General features: G+C 41.4%; 1 protein-coding gene across 7 annotated transcripts in view; it reads left to right on the top strand.

Annotated features, from left to right (window-relative positions):
* Nucleotides 1-1,367: 1,367 nt before the first annotated feature.
* dusp8a (dual specificity phosphatase 8a) overlaps nucleotides 1,368-16,518 on the top strand; it is a 38,660-nt gene continuing 23,509 nt past the window's right edge. The window contains exons 1-2 of one of the 7 annotated variants that reach the window (XM_084932940.1): nucleotides 1,368-1,702; nucleotides 8,055-8,316. In XM_084932940.1, the coding sequence (XP_084789066.1) occupies nucleotides 8,080-8,316 (237 nt within the window). In that variant the 5' untranslated portion in view covers nucleotides 1,368-1,702; nucleotides 8,055-8,079. The other 6 variants (XM_084932935.1, XM_084932942.1, XM_084932934.1 and 3 more) reach the window with 6 other exon arrangements.

Below are 16,518 nucleotides of genomic sequence, written 5' to 3'. Positions count from 1 at the left end.
TGTTTGCTCACTGACAGATTGTTCAAAGCAACAAAACAAAGGCTTTAATCTAACAATAGAGAGCTGATGAATTCAATGAATTCAGTGAATTTACTTGGCGGTGAATTCAAACACCAATCATCTATTCATTGCAGAAACCGGGCTAAGTGAGAATGCGATACTGTAGATCGATCAGTTTTCGTTTCTTGTACATTATTTTTAAAACACTATCTTGAAAAACATAATCAAAATTAAATCCGTGGCATCCAAATGACACTTCAGCGTAGCCTGTATCTTTCACAAAGAGAAACGGGCAGCTCAGTAGTTTGCAAGTGCAATTCAGCTTAAATCGTTTGGTCCATGACGAAGAGCAAATGCGAAATAGATTTTTAAATATTAATAATAGTAATAGTCAACCATCCATCTGCTAACACTAGGTGAGCCTGTTTTAGAAAATCTACTTTTACAAAATTTGGGTTTTACTTGTTATGAAGTAACACAGACACGAGTCTGAGCTGCATGCTCATATCGTTTTTCTCGGATTTAGTTTCAATTTTTTGTATTTTTTTTTTTTTAAAAAAACATTTTTTTCTAAGAAGAATACATTTCTTCTTCAGGGCAAAAGCACAGAAATCGACTCCAAAAAGCTCTACATTTTTACCGTAGGCCTAACCTCAGGAAACGAACCGAAAGAAAGAAATTCAGAAAAGTAAAATAGAATAAAAACTTACAAATAAAAAAAGGTATAGTGGTTCCCTGCAAAACTGTATTAATGCTTAAGAAAATGACTTGCAATTTTTTTGCATTTAAATTCTGAGATCGGACTGCAGTGTAGTCTAAGTGAATACACGTTATTAATCCCAAAACGGGGGAAATGATTATTTCGCAGAAGCCAAAACATATAAGGATAACCTGCAGCAACATAGCGTAAATGAGGCAGAATAGTTGAAACACACCTACAACATAACGAGACAATATTGCTCGAGACAATAAGGCATAAAAGAGAAACAGAAAGAGAAAGGAGCACATAAAAATAAAACAAAATGAAACATTTAAACGGTGTTATGTGATTTGTATTTCATAATAATTATTTGAACATAATAAAAAAGGGAAATAAATAAAGATTCATATTATCCCTCTTTTTTCTGTGTGTAAGGCAGTTTTAAAAAAAACACACACACACACACTCAACGTGAGTGCGTCTCCTTTAAAAAAGAAAAAAAAAGCCGGACTGTCCCTTTAATCCTCAGATCAGATCACTGACGTCACCCTAGTCCTAAACCGTCGCCGCTGATTGGTTGGAAGTGACGTCAACCTCACAGTTTCCTTTTTTCTCGTCTCCCTCCTGAACCATGACCTCATCGCTTTAGTTCATGAAAGTGCTAAAGTGCACCTTCCGTACCTAACCACCCCCCTCCTCCTCCTCACACACACACACACACACAATAACAGCTAACAGTTTTAGCCTTCACCTAGCCTAGTAAAGCTAATCTTGCTCTCCACGAGCCAGCTGAACGGCTGAGGAGGCCGTTTGTAGCCTATCACCGCGCGCTTTCATGCCTGGTTTCTCCTGGCGCTGTCATCCTCTGTCAGCTGAGGTCTTTACTGTACACCCCGCAACACCGCCAAGTAAACACCGGCCAGCCCCCATGAAGACTCCGCCACTGTCCCCTCACACATGGAGGCCAGTTGAATAACACCCCGCAGACGCATGGAGCCCGAGGTGAGTGCTTGAGCGTGTTTGTCAATTAGCAAGAAAGGACCTTTGTTTGTTTGAATCGGCTGCTCGCTGCCTGTGCTCGTGCCCAGCTCGCTGCTGCTGCGGCGAGTCCGTCAGCTCGCACTCCTCCCCCCCTCTTTAAGTGCGCGCCCGTCTCATAATGGGAATAAACCTCGTCCATGCTCAAGTTATCGATCGTTTTATTGCGATGCAAAAAAATCGCTGTGCCGGTTTCCTATTGTAAGGTAGGTGTATTAGGTTTCTTCCCGAATTTTCTGTTTAATGTTCGCGCTGGTTAAAGTCATCACAGCCTTCCCGATCAATGGAGAGGGCTCATTTTCGCATGCGGACATATCCACGCGTCATAACAAACCCAGGGCAGGTTTCCCACTCAAAACAACCTCTCTGTAAGTGTGGGGTATAACAATAGTTGATGCTGACTATATCCGGCGTTTTTTAAAAGCAGTGCCTGCTGTCCGCACTGGAGTCTATTCTTATTTCTAATGTAGGTCGGTTTATTGTAGTGCGCTGCCACCGCTCAGCCTCCATCATTTTGAACGCTGGTAAACGATACACAACGTCTTGTCTGTTTTTTGTTTTTGTGTTGTGTGTGTATGTAGATGTGCGCCCCCATCTCTGATGATGTCTGTATTTGATTTTTCAGAGCATTTCTATATGTACACATTATATTTATTTGACGATGTATTTTTGTATCAGAGATTCTTGATATTATTTACATTTACATTACCTATCATGTGGCTGTTGTAGTGGAGTCTGGGGGTAGTCCCAGCTATGTATGACCCTGCATTTTACAGCAGTCAGTGCACTGAGGGAGTATTGACGAGAGGACACCGGAAGGCTTCATGCTTGGATGTGTTGTTTACAATATGATAGCGCTGTCCAGCTGCACCAAGAAATCGATTTTTTAAAATGACATGACCGCTGCAACAGCATGTTACACTGGTTATTAGTCGTGGTAAACACTCAGGGTTAGACAATCATCAACTATTAACCATTAATTGTAAGCATTGTTAAACATTTGATGATTTAAGGTGTGCCTTAAATAATACTTGATATTCTGATATTATTGCAGTTTTTGGCATTTTGAAAGGGTAAATATTTCAATAGCATAGATTGTGATTTCACTGCAAATTATGTCCACAAAGTTAATCCAATAAGATAAAGCAGGAAGGCACAGACACTGTCACTAAAACCTGCCATAATTGTTGCTATTAGACAGCGTCAGTGTGCTACCAATTTGTAACTGTCTACACAGACAAAAAAACACATTTAGCAGAAATTCACATTTGTGTTTAGCTACCTTCCTGTTCTATATGAATAAAACCAGAATACATCTGTTATGTTCATTGACAAAAGCAGCATGTTGCAATTGGTCCCAGAATGTGAAAAGAATCCAGTACAATCACAAGGCAACCACAGGTTTGTTTTCTTTCTGGTAGATACAAGAAGGTTGTTGTCCTGCTTTTGTACTACTACTAGTGTAACTGAGCTATTAGCTAAGCCAAGCGTGTCCAGTCTTGAATGCCTTTTTCAGTTGAGCAAATATGATGTGATGTTGCTTGAATTAGTTGACCCCCCCCCCAAAAAAAAAGATTTTCACGTATTTATTAAAATATAAATATTCGGTGTCCGTGGTTTGATAAAAATGATACGATGCTATGCTGTATCGGTTCTTCTTTTTTTCCACTTCTGCTGCACAGTGCTTTGTTGTGGTCACCCTTTAAAGTGTAAGTTAAACACTCCAGAGAGAGAGAGAGACAGACAGACAGCTTATATACACACATATATGCAAACTTTGAGTTCATGAGAGGGCCTGCTGCACAGACTAAAGGGCACAAGATGCACTGGTGATGTAATTGTTTGTGGTCTAAACAAACCAGTCGTGCCTGTCATTGTGCGAACCTTGCTCGCTTCATATCAGCCTACTCAAGGCTGTGGCCACAGGTGACGTTATGCAGGGAGTTAATGAATAACCTGGATGGTATTACATCACCACTGGTTGCCCTCCAGTTACTCTCTTTGTGTTTGCCTCTGTCCCTGATGTCTGATAATGCCATCATGGAGCTGGCCCTTCATGTTCACCCCATGGTGAAAGGCTGTGAATACACCTGCGTGTGTTGCCCATTTTATTGAGATAAAGTTAATTCCTCAGCTTGATGTTAATATGCACCAACCTTTTTTTGTTATCAGTCTTTTATTGAACACTGTAAAGAGAGTTTCAGTAGAGTCTGTCAATGATTTGTGTTGCTGTGTTTTGCATGACAAGAGGGGAAAATGTTTGATTTGTTTGATGTTTGATTGGGAGTCTGTTAATTGTCTTTGTCTGAAGTTCATTAGATTTCAGACGTCACTGTGACCTCACAAAGCACCTTAATTATTAGAAAACACACACAAAATCCTACTAGCATAAAATGATGACGCGATGACAAGTTATATCCAATAGGTCAGTTCCACTGTGACTAGGGATGGATGTTGATAAGATTTTCACCATTATCAATTCTGCATATTGCCCTGATTCTTTATCATTTTCCTTGTTGACGTCTAATCAATTTTCTTTGTGGAGAAATGTCGGTCAGCGCAGGATTTTTATCGTCAACGCAGTGTGTTATTATCTAAAGTTTTCATAGTATAAACAAATGGTTGAATGTGAGGAATTACGAAAAGCTCCACTGCCATGTGATTAGCGTCATTGTTCTGCAATGTAGAAATGTTAGAAAACCACGCCAGCATTGATAGGTGGAGCTCAAAGGCATATGATCATGAAGTATTTGGAACCGGTTCTCAATAGCCATCCTTAACAGTGACATCATAATGTCCTTAAAAAAAACACCTTTTTGGCCATCATCCAACAGCATAACTCAGAAAGAAAGATGATTTGAGTTGACATCATATTTGGCTGCATGCTGAAGTGTTTACACTCATCTTTGTGCTTACCTGTTGAATTGCTTTAAAGTCATTACTTACGTGTGTCTCGCCAAATTTGGATGTGAACAGCAAGTTGACTGGTTGGTGAAGAGATACAGCTGGGCGTCAAATTCCTGGGTACCATTCCTTTACAGCTAATATTTCCAGAAATTCGAAGGATGGGTAGGGTTTTTAAAAAAAATTCCCATCTGGAGTAAAAATTTCCTCAAAGTTGACCAGTCAGACTAGTTTCTCTGCAAGTTGTCGTGGTGTAATTATTTTTGTTTTGACTCCTTGGATCTGCATAACTTGGTCTGTCTGGATCTTCTGACTGTGTGACCTTGCTTTTGGGAAAGCAGTGAGATTTTTGGGCTACATTAGAGGAAAACATCAGATAGAAATATATTAAAATAATTTTGGTCGGTGGCTTTTAGACTAATTTGTGGTCATTTTCTTTTAAGTGAGTAAAATAAAAGGTGCACATACAGCTCAGGTTGGGAGAATCTATCTTGAGCTCCACTGTTTGTTTTAGCTTTATCTTGTATCAGCATCAGTGAAGCATCCCATCACAATCACCCTTCTCGTCCCCCCTTATCACCCCAGCCTGGGCTGTTTCCATGGCAACCAAATCTGCTCCAGGCCTGTACACAGTGTGTCTGTCTCTCTGCTTTCTCTTCTCTTTCCTTGTTTTCTTCTGTTCAGTCGGAGCATCACAGCCTAGTGCTGCTTCCTTAAGTGTGAGGAGCTTATTTTATTTATTTATTTATTTAATGATTCTTCCTTTTTTTTTCCCTGCTTGGATGTGATGTGGAGGAGTTTCTGCATGAGGAGATGGGCGATGTTTGTTATGCTGAGTAATCACGTGGATGGCTGTGTTGCTTCTTTTAATTTCTCTGCCTTTCTCATATTTTCTTGTCAATATTCTTGCTGTTTTCTCTTATTAACCTTTTATTCCATCCCCCTTTCTGTCCATAGAAGTGGGATTTTTTTGAGTTTGCCATGGGACAATTGTCAAGCGACATAAAGATGCAGAGCGCTCCGTCTCTGACTATCACACATGTAAACCTGCACACTCATCCCCTCCCCATCTCTGTTCACTGCACAAAAGCAAGAAAGAGAGTGATAGAGAAGGAAGGAGAGATTCAGAGAGGAAAAAGTGTGAGACTGGGTGGGTGGGAGAGCAGTCGCCATTAGACATATGCAGCATCAGATGCTGTGCTCAGCAGCGGCAGGGACACAGAGAAAGACAGCAAAAGATTCACATCCCTCGAAGCTGTGTTGTTAGCTGCACGACCGAAGGGCTTCCTGCCAGATAAGGTACGGTATAACAGGTGATGGGGCAGGTTGTAATGTGGCAGCGGATGTTTTTTGTACAGGGGCAAACTGGTATTGCAGCAAAGCTTTCTGCAGAGTAGATATCCGGATGCTTATAATGTGAAGTTATGTCAGCATGCTAGTTACACATAAAATGTGATTCACTTTTTCAGTTAAAGAAAAGATCAGCTAAGCTTAGGTGGACTGTGTTCATTTGTTTGTGCTGTTTTATATGTTGTGCAAGCCAGTGGGCGTTTTGCCTTCAACCTTCATTGACTATCTAAATTTATATCTATGTCAATGCTTGCCGGTATCTACGTTCTGATTCAGCAGCAGTTTGTTGTTTAACAGTGCAAGCAGTTGCTACTGTCTCTCTAGACTCTCTTTCATGTTCTTGTGCTGCTCCTCTTGCATCAGGCGTGTTGCCAGGCAGCGATAGCATGTGTACATCGGCTGCATGTTCAGTTCATCCAGCAGACTACAAGTCAATAGGAGACGAGCTGTAGGCTGTAGTGAAGCACTACTCAACCTCCATGTCATATGTTTGATGTGGTCGTCTGCATGTGAGATTTGATTTTTCACCTGCATTCTCCTTCATGTGTTTCTTCCCTGCTCCACAATCATCCCCTCTCCCTCACCTTGAGCTGGCTAAGTTGCTAGGCTGGAGAGATCCTGGCTGAATAACATCCTTCGTTACCTCCACACAGCTCTCCTTTCTCGCTCTACTCCCTCCCTCTGTGGCGCTGCCAGACCACAGGTGAAAAGTTGCAGGACACAAGTGATTAGATACATTTCCTCCCCAGTTTAACCCCCTCTCTCACTTTCTCACCAGTGTTGTTAACTGTTTTTCTTTTCTGCCCATCCTCTCAAGAGGAACATAGCCTTATCATCGTTTTTGTTTTGGCTACTGCACCTCTGTCACTCACACTCTTCCTTTTCAGCCGAGGTTTAAACCTCCATTTACGCTTTGGGGTAAACGAGAAGAGGCCCATTCATTTTTAATGACACCACGTGCCTGTAGATGAATAAAACAACATGGCTGCATTCACATTCTGACCTTTTACTTGTCGCATGACACCTGGTTGACCAATGAAATGGACCTCAAACTACGCTGGGTTTTTTTTCATTTGCATGTTGACTTAATTAAATGGCACAGTGGTTTTGTAATGTGCAGTCTAGCACGCACACACATGCTGTTTCTCACAACCCCAATAAACGACTGATCGTGTGTGTGTGTGTGTGTGTGTCCCATGTTAAAGGTAAAAGGGCTGTGGTGAATGTGAGCATGGAGGAGATCAGAGTGATTAGAAGTGATGGATAGACGGAGGCAGTTCATCAAGTTTGTGGATGGTTAATTTGAAACACACATACAAACACACACGCACAGGATGTCACACAGGCCTTCTGCCTGTGTCCAGACCTGCTCTCTGAATTCCCCTGGCTTAATTTATCGCACGCTCTCAGTTTCCTGTTTCACGAGCTACTGCACAAGAGACCCTCGGTCAACAACCACCAGCCTTCACACAGTTACACAGGCACTCACACTTGTCGAATTTAAGTCTTTGTCTTCGGATGTGTGATATTCCTTCAGATCCCAGGACTGCTAAAATCTCGTTGGATGATCCGGTCAGCTTTTAAGTCTTTAAATAACTTTTGTATTCATCTTTATAGCATTGTGGTTATTTTAAAATGCCAGGTGCTAAATATCTGCTAATAAAAGATAATGCAAAAGATCAAAAGTACGTGTGAATTCTTGTGCTAGAGTCAGGATTGGAAATGTGTGAAATGGATCCGTTGTTGTGACTTTGCAGCAGGTGAGTTTGAAGGGCTTTATTTGTTACCATGGAGTGATTGAGTGAAGAGTTGACCAACACGTGCCCTTTATGATCACGTTTGTCGCATTCTTACATTTCTCCATGAATGCTTTGCTTACTTAATTCTCTTTCCTTTTTTTTTTTTTTCGTCGCTTCTTCTTTTAGGCACCATGGATCTCCCAGCGCCTGCTCCAGTGGTAGCCCTTCTCCACTGACCCTTATCTCCTCCTTCCTCCACCTCTCTCATCTACCCCTCATTCTTCATACCCCACTACCCCTCACCGCCACGTCTTTGACCCTAGCTTACCACTCAGCCCGTCTTACATCATGGCAGGGGAGAAAGGGCCCAACAAGAAGAGCGCCATGGACATCAAGCGCCTGGCGAGCCTCATCCAGAGAGGGACAGGCCGCTTGCTGGTGATTGACAGCAGGACGTTTTCTGAGTACAATGCGTCACACGTACAAGGCGCGGTCAACGTTTGCTGCTCAAAGCTGGTGAAGAGGCGGCTGCAGCAGGACAAAGTGTCTGTCACTGAGCTGCTTCAACCCAATGGCAAAGTGAAGGTGAGTTAAAGCTCAATTAAGGCTACCTGACAGCTGATGCTTTTTGGGTGGTAGAATGTGATTAGAGAGCCATTCACTTAAGTGCCAAGCTGTCATTATGCCAAGCTCCTACCTTGCTGATAATGGTGAGACACTTGATTCCTACCTGCTTCATAATCTACTCTTGAAACCTCTTAAAATGGTCATTTGTATGTTTTTACACTTCTCACAAATAAATAAGACAAAGCATGCTAATTGCTGAGATTTAGAGGTGCCAGTAAGTGGAGTGCCAAGCCAAATTTAAGATGCTGGTAGTTTTACAATTACAAAACTCATATTGATCTCGTATTGAAGAATATGAGTGGTATTCATATTCTTATTGAACTTGATCAAAATAAAAATTTGAGTATTTCAAAAAATGGTTCGCGTTCTTTTATTTAGTGCTTTCTGTGCTTCATAAATTCCCTCAACCCACAGACTGAAATAACTCCTTTAAACAACCGATTGATTTGTCCCAAGCACACCTTGGTGATTTACAAATTTTTTGCTGGATGCTGCTTAGAGTTTGTTCGTCTGCTCACATTTAGAGTTTAGTAGTATAGCAGCTCTGCTTGTAGCATGTATTCATTATGCAGTAGGTGCAGTGGGTTGATATAGGAGGACTTTCTTTGAGCCTGGGGTCTCAGATTCAGGTTCCCTTGTCAGCACGCTGTCACACCGTTGAGTTGCCGTCATGCAAGATGCTGACTTTACGCCAGCTGTATGAGATTATTACCAACAGCCTGACCTGCGTTTCACTGTAGTTCCAAACTAGCCTCCTCTGTGTTAGCCAAGCACATCAGTGGATGCTATATTTGGTGGGCAGGCACGCATACTGTATGTTTGTTGCTTATCAGTGGCCCTGAAATCGGATCCTTCTGGTTTCCATGACTTCTCCTCTGAATATGACAGCCTTCTTTCCATGGCCTGTCCAGCCGCGGCATGCTGACTCCTGTATTTTTAGTCTCTGTGTGAAACTGAAGGATCTCTGAGGGGGGGGGGGAGCAAGGGGAGAGGAGGAGGGTTGACATCAGTGTGTTTTGTGTGCGGTATGTGCTTTTTGTGCTGTCATGTTTGCGCATGCATTCATCAGCTAACAGTTTTACTTGACTGAATACAGAAAGCAAAAAAGCTGTAGAGGACATGGGAGATGATTTTCAGCCTCCTGGCTTCAAATGTTATTTTTAGATATTTAACTTTTTAGTTACACCCAGTGCAATAAAACAATGATTCACAGCAACCCATGACACTTGCCAGGTGAGTGAAATTTTTTTTTTAAGGCGTGACTCAGAATGGCAGTTCACACTTCTTTTTTGTTGTTCTACTTCCTGGTTGCCAGGAGGCGGTCTGGTTGTCTGGCCTGCCACTCATCTTATTCTGTTGAGCCTATTTATAAGAGTGATTTATGACCAGCTTCCATTTTATGCCATTGTGTGTCTGCCCCAAACTGGCTGACATGTATTTACCTGCTTGGTACATCTTTCATAACTAAAAAACATCACTTCCCAAAAAAAGGCAAATATTTAGACTTTATTACTTTATTGCTCTGTTTACTCCTGCTGGGTTACACTTTAACATTTGTAGATGACAGACAGCGTCTACATGATAAAATGAACTTCAGTTCCACTAATAGCACCTGGGATATTTAACCGAGAGTCCCCATATACCTGCTGTTTCCCTAGCTCTAATGCTTTAATGCGAGTCGACCCCACATGCCTTCCTTTTCACCTAACATGAACCATTATCAGCCAGAAGATTCTGTATCTGAATACTTGTATTATTCCGACCAAAAGATCCAGTTTTGTTCCGATAATGGTTTTATTTTAGCCGAGATCATACACACCCAAAAATAAATTCTTTTGAACACTAGAGATGTAGACAACAAAGAGAAAGCGATGGATTTAAATAAGCTGCTGCTGGAGAAATGTTTATTTGAGGCTTTGGATCACTGTCAGAGTTTCAGTTTCATTACTTGCCCTGAGTGCAGCGCGCTAGAGCGTGTTTCTGTGCTCCGTCTCTGGGTTCATCTCTGTGTGGGGCTCTGTGCTTGGCAGATCTCACACTGTGGCACCCCACAGAGCCATGCTTCCTCCTGATTTCGCTCACTTTCATTCTCGTGACAGCTCTGTCTGTCTGTTTTGCAACCATAGCCTGCAGCTGCTCGCAACCACCTCGATTCTTATTAGTTTATTCCAGTTCTCCTCTCACTGTCTAGTGTTGTCCCATGCCTGCTTTGTTATTATCCATTCCCCACCCCCAGTAAAGAGGATAAGGCTTGCGATTAATGCTAGGCTGGATAAAGCTGGAACTAGCCGGGTTAGAGAGGAGGGCCTGACGGACCCAGACTCTTTTGTTATTGGCTAAGCATGACATCATCCCTTTTGTGTGGCCACTGGCAGGCCGCGGGCTGGGCACGTGCAGATTGGCTGTGTGGTGTTTAAGCCAGCTCCCGACTGACCCCCCCCATACACACACACACACCATCGTCTGTACCCCCCACATGGCTTTGAGCATCTCCAGGAGCTGTCTCAGCCAGCCAAAACGCCAAAGGACACCATTGTGGCTCTTTGTATGGGAAGTGAATGCAGGAAGCAGGAGAGCAGCATTGACAGTATTCATGGATGGGCTGTTGCCTCCGCCTCCTCCCCAGCTGCCTCTCGCCTCGCATCCCATTGAGAACTAATAGCCTGCGTCCCCCAAGGCGCTGCACTCACCCTCTTTCATCGAAGCTCCCAATGCTTCAGTTAACTGAGCTGAATGAACAGAACAGCAGCAAACAAAATGGTGTCCTCTTTCTTCTGCCTTTCACGTTCCATCCCTTCATAGCTCCTTTTATTAAAGCTCTCTATTAATGTAGGTGTAGAGAACTGGACACAGTAGGCTAGATGATGGACGACCTCTGCTGGGAGAGCGCAGGCTTAGTCGGAAATGGGGCTTCCTCATGCCTTTTCCGACAGGCTAGAGGGCAGGCGGCTGGTTTCTTGGCTTAAGCCTGGCTAATCCCTGCTGCTGTGACGGGGACAGCCAGCCAGGCAGCCCTGACAGATGGACCAGAGGTTTTCACTACCAGTAACCAGCCTGGGGAAGCACCCTTCCTCTTCTATATAGACATGGACCCCACGCTTTTGTTAAACGAAATAGCATGCCTGCATATAGATACGTTACACTTATGAGCTGTCAAATCTGTTAATGTGGCAGAACTTAAATATTTATAACCACAAGTAGGTTTCCAGATGAAAATTTAGCTGATTTTTGCATTTTTGATGTAAACTGAAGAAACCAGCTGTATCAGCACACTGACCAAGATGTAGTGCATCAAGTTTAAGACAGATGTGATGGAGTGAACAATCCTTTACAATCCTAAATTGTAAAATTTAGGATTTCTGCTTGCAAAATAGAATAATGCTGAAATCAATATAGCACAAATAGATAACCAAAAAAAGAAAGTTGATAAATATATTGAGCAATTCCCCAGTACTGGACTCTGTAATGGGTATTAACTGATTGGTTGAGACATTTAGCCAGTGAATCAATTTGTAGATCAAGAGAGAAAAAAGTGTTTTGGAAAGTCGAATGACAACAAGTGAAACCCTTAACGGTCACTTTCAGCTTTCTAAATGCTGCTGATTTCCTTTTGTGATTTCTGCACTATTAGTCAGACTAAACAGGCAATTTGAAGAAATTATGCAAACAGATTTAAACATATTTCTCCAATTTCACTGTATAATCAAAAAACAATAAATAACTGAATAATTGTTAGCTGCAGCCGTACCAATGTGATGCCTTTATGGAAACATTCATTTTACACCTGAAAATATTCTCCAGCTGTTGTGATACCAACATTTTAAACATCATAATGAACAATAGGCTGATTATTTTTGTTTGGTATAATGGGCATACAGCAATAAAGCCAAGAAAGGCTGTAATCTTGTCTGTGATCTTAATTGGTGACATCGGCTGAGTGCCCTGCCAAACAGAGAGAGACGACATGTGACTAATGGATTTATGCAATGTAGAAGATCTCCATCAATTCCACTGATGACACACCATATGTTGTGTTTATCCTCCATGTCGAGGGTTAGGAGGCGGCTGTAATGATGCATGATAGGGAAACCCATATGGAAAGACAATTTAAAAAATAAATCTCATTAGCTCCAGTTGCAAGAATTCATCTTTTTGTATTTCTCTTATAGGATTTTCTTATTAAAATGGCGACTTTCCCATTTTTCTCTTACAGCATGTTTACTTTAATTCATGCTTAATTCCATGTTGCATGAAAAAAGTTACACTTTCATGAGTAAATCAAATGTGCATCTAAAGAGGAAATAGTTATTTACTTTGTTATGATCAAAAAGTGTTTGTCATCTAGTGTCTGACACAGACTGTGTTTTACCATCAAGGACATCACACGTGTTTCATGTGTCATCTCCCATGATTGCAAGAACAGAACTGAGAACATAGATGATGAATTTCTGTGTTGGTTATTTCCCAGATGACCCAGATGGGAAAAATGGGAAATTTCCGTGTGTTTCATTCACATTTATCTTAGTTTAAACAGAAATGCTAAAGCCAGCAGTGGTGTTTCTACAGAGATGGATAATGTCATATGTTTACTTTGATGAGGTCATGCACTGAGTCATTGTTTGCTTTTAAGATCCCACTGTTTAACATAGACACACATGTCATAATCTGTATATAGTTTCAGATCTAATCACAAAGTAAAACTAACAATTACAGAAAATATAATATATGTATATTTCTTTACTCTAGTGTGAGTTCATGGGAGAGGATTTTGGGATACAAAACATGGCTTCATTATATAAAGAATTGGGAGGATGATGAGGTGTTACCACATAAAGAGAATGAATGCTTTCTTTACAGACAAAAATGAAGTCTGTGTACTGAGACAGACAAACTGTGTACTTTTATGTAAAAGTATAAAAATTCACTTGTATATAAATGTGTACCCTGAACAGGGCCTTATGTGTGTCTGTGTGCTAAAGGATCCCTGATATTCACCAACATGTAGGTGTGACCACACCAGATCAGGTGACCACATCTGAGAAATCATCAGGGATGACCTCACACTGCACATGCACAGAGCCGTCAGGAGCTTTCACCACCATGCCACATACCCACATCCCAGTCAGATTCACTTTCATTCAGGTGTAAAGTTTTACTTTAAAGGATGTTTCACAGTTATTCCCCATACTAAGGCTAGAATCGAAATTATCTATGAACCCAGGTTGAACCATATTATATACCTCTTTCCACATCTTATGAGCACAGTTGGTCGTGTCTCACACACACATATCACACCTACTGAAGCATACATGGAGGTGGCAGCTGCCAGTTTCAGTCAATGACATCATCATCCCCAGGGTGGTAGCTTGACAGTCGTGAGAGGTGTAGTTTGCACCTGTGAGCCGGGGTCTTAAACCGACTTATTGAATACTTAAAAGGGGACACTAGAGTACATGCAATATACCGTGTATAATGTTGAAAGTTTGGTCCAATTGGTGCCACATCGGCATAGAAATAATGTTAGAAATGTACCCAAAAACCAACTGAAATAATAGGCGTATGGGTGGTACGTACTTAATTTTTTTCTGGTGAATCAGTATGACAAACTCTGACTCCTGCTCACAGTGCTGTCTTTTTAAAGAGAGATTTCGTAATGCGCCGTTTATTGCCATTTCCTGTATCTCTTCAGCTCCTCGTTGCTGAAGAATTTACTGTTAACTGAAGATGGCTCGTACCGCACTCCTCTTATTTTGTGTGGGTCCTCCCAGAGTGGACACCGTGAGGGGACCCAGACTGTGCTTCAGGAATGTGGGTCCATTTTTAGATTTGTGTCACAGACCAGTACACACACACATACTCCCACTCAGCACTGACCTTGTCACTGGTCAGCAGCAAGACAGGGGTCAGAGGGAAGTTGTATGTCACTTTTTTGCACAAACTTTTACCGTAAAGCAGGACAGCGTTTCCCTTCTTTCATAGATATCTTCTGTTGCCAAGCTACCCATCAATTATCTTTCATTATGTGTGTGTGTGTGTGTGTTTGTGTGTATGTGTGTGTGTGTGTGTGTGTGTGTATACAAACTGTCCCTTCAGAGGAGCATTGACACCAAGTCCATGCCCTGACTTGCAGCCTTGTCTCCAACCTCGTTTTTCTTCCACTCCTTACATATTTTATAACAGGGTCAGTTAGAAGTGTACAGGGACTTCTGACTTTCTTGCCCAATCCCTTCTTTTTTTTTCTCTTTCAGGGTCAAATGTTATCCTTTTTCTAGCTCTGTGTATCTCATTTAATAGAATTTCATCTTTTATGCATCTTGCCTCTCATGTTTGTTGTTTATTCTCTGCTGTGACGCCGGTCTCCAGCTCCTTTAGAGAGACCTGGGTGCAGCAGGATTGTAGCATTTGGTGTGCTAGTGCTACCTTCTGTCCCTCCATCCCTCTCTTGCTTTATATCTAATCCTCCCTTAAGTTTCCTTCTGATCCCCTTCTTGGCATTCCTTTCCCTGGCTTCCTCTTCTGTTCCTTCATCCCTTGTTTTTCCTCTCTGCTAGTGGCATTCCTTGTTTACCTGCAGTGTGCATGCGTCAGAGAGCCTGGGCCAGTACTGTAATAGTAGTGATGCTGTAGCACTGCAGAGGGATAAGGGATCTGTACTACTGCTGCAGTCTGACAGCAAGTCCCAGCCCTGGGTTGTTGACCTCCAGCACTGCAGCAACCTCCATGTGTTTCACATGCTTAGCCAGATGGGTAGTTTTTAGCATCTGGTGTAATATTCTTCATCTGTTATGCCATTTATACTTTCTAACAAATCTAGACATTTCTGTTCGTCTTATAAGGGAATAAGATGAGATCTAATTTATCAAAAAATAATCATCAAAATGGCATTTAACTGTCACTTAATTTTATAATTTGCAGCAAATTTATAGATTTTTTTCTATATTGTGGTAGTACCATCAAACCTGTGAAAATAAAATGTTAAAAAATGCAACTGCAGTGTCTGTGGTTGTTTGGGAAAAGTATTTAATTATGATGTTTTCTATGTAATGCATGAACACAGTAGTTTCACAGACAGCGACAGTATTTCCTTTATGAGATTCATTCCATGTTTTCACATTAGAAAGTAAACCTTTTAGACTGCGCAGCTGATAAGCAACACCAAAGTGTGCATTGAGCGGTGTGTTTATATTTGTGTTAACGCACGTTTGTACGGTTAAAGGCCTGTAATCCTCAGGCACTGAGATCAGACTCCCAAATTAGATCTGATCCCATTAGGATTATTAGCCAAAATATCCAGGGTTAGTTAGGATGAAGGATGCAGGGAATTTAAAACAAAGACAAAGAGACGCAGGGTAAATAACAAATTGTGCATTGTGGGCAGTTTAATGCTAAAACAGGAAATCATAGAAATGGTGCACTTTAATTACGGTTAAATTAATGCTAATCACCTCCGGGCTCTTTCTTTTTTTGATCTTAATCTGGTTGATATTTTGTACGTGAGTGTATACTGGGCCAGATGGCCTCACAGCTGCATTGCACACAAACCATGATCTTATTATTTTTGCAGCGTATTTTAGCAACAGTTGTTTATTGCAACCACTTTAGGTGATATAGATAAGAAGTCTAAATATCGCAATGCTAATAAATAGAATAAAAAGAAACCAGGGTGTTTGCAATTTTCTGATGGTCTGTGTTGCAGATTATTTATGAAGCTGTTAACAGTAGGCTGCTTGTCGCTATGAGATGTTAACCAGCACTATTTTTTTTGCAATCCCATAATATAGGTCTGGTTACTTCCTTCACATTGGAAGAACTATTTATAGAATATCACATCATGTATGTTGTTGGTTTTTTTTTTTTATATTTAGATATTGATGTTTGCTGCCATGTCGTGCATAAAGCTCATGTAAATTTCACTGCCGGTTCACACACATCAAGTGTAGGCTTTGCTGTAAATAACCACTTCTAAATGGTTCCCTGTCATAAGTCATTTGAGAGCTTAAAATGGATAGTCTGTTTTATAAACGAGACCCCAGGTTTTCATTCTTTTAGGTCAGTATTGGTGTTGGATGCAGGCAGGCTTAGCTAAGTCAGCCTTTATTAAGCCAGAGTGAGATTTTAGCATGCTTCAGAGACTGACCTTGTCCTGTCTAAATCACCTGC

Source organism: Perissodus microlepis, chromosome 7 (assembly GCF_051167445.1).
Source record: "Perissodus microlepis isolate ML-2025 ecotype Zambia chromosome 7, ASM5116744v1, whole genome shotgun sequence".
Taxonomy (NCBI): Eukaryota; Metazoa; Chordata; class Actinopteri; order Cichliformes; family Cichlidae; genus Perissodus; species Perissodus microlepis.
The sequence above is the reverse complement of the archived record's forward strand: the minus strand, read 5'-3'. Positions and strand labels throughout refer to the sequence as shown.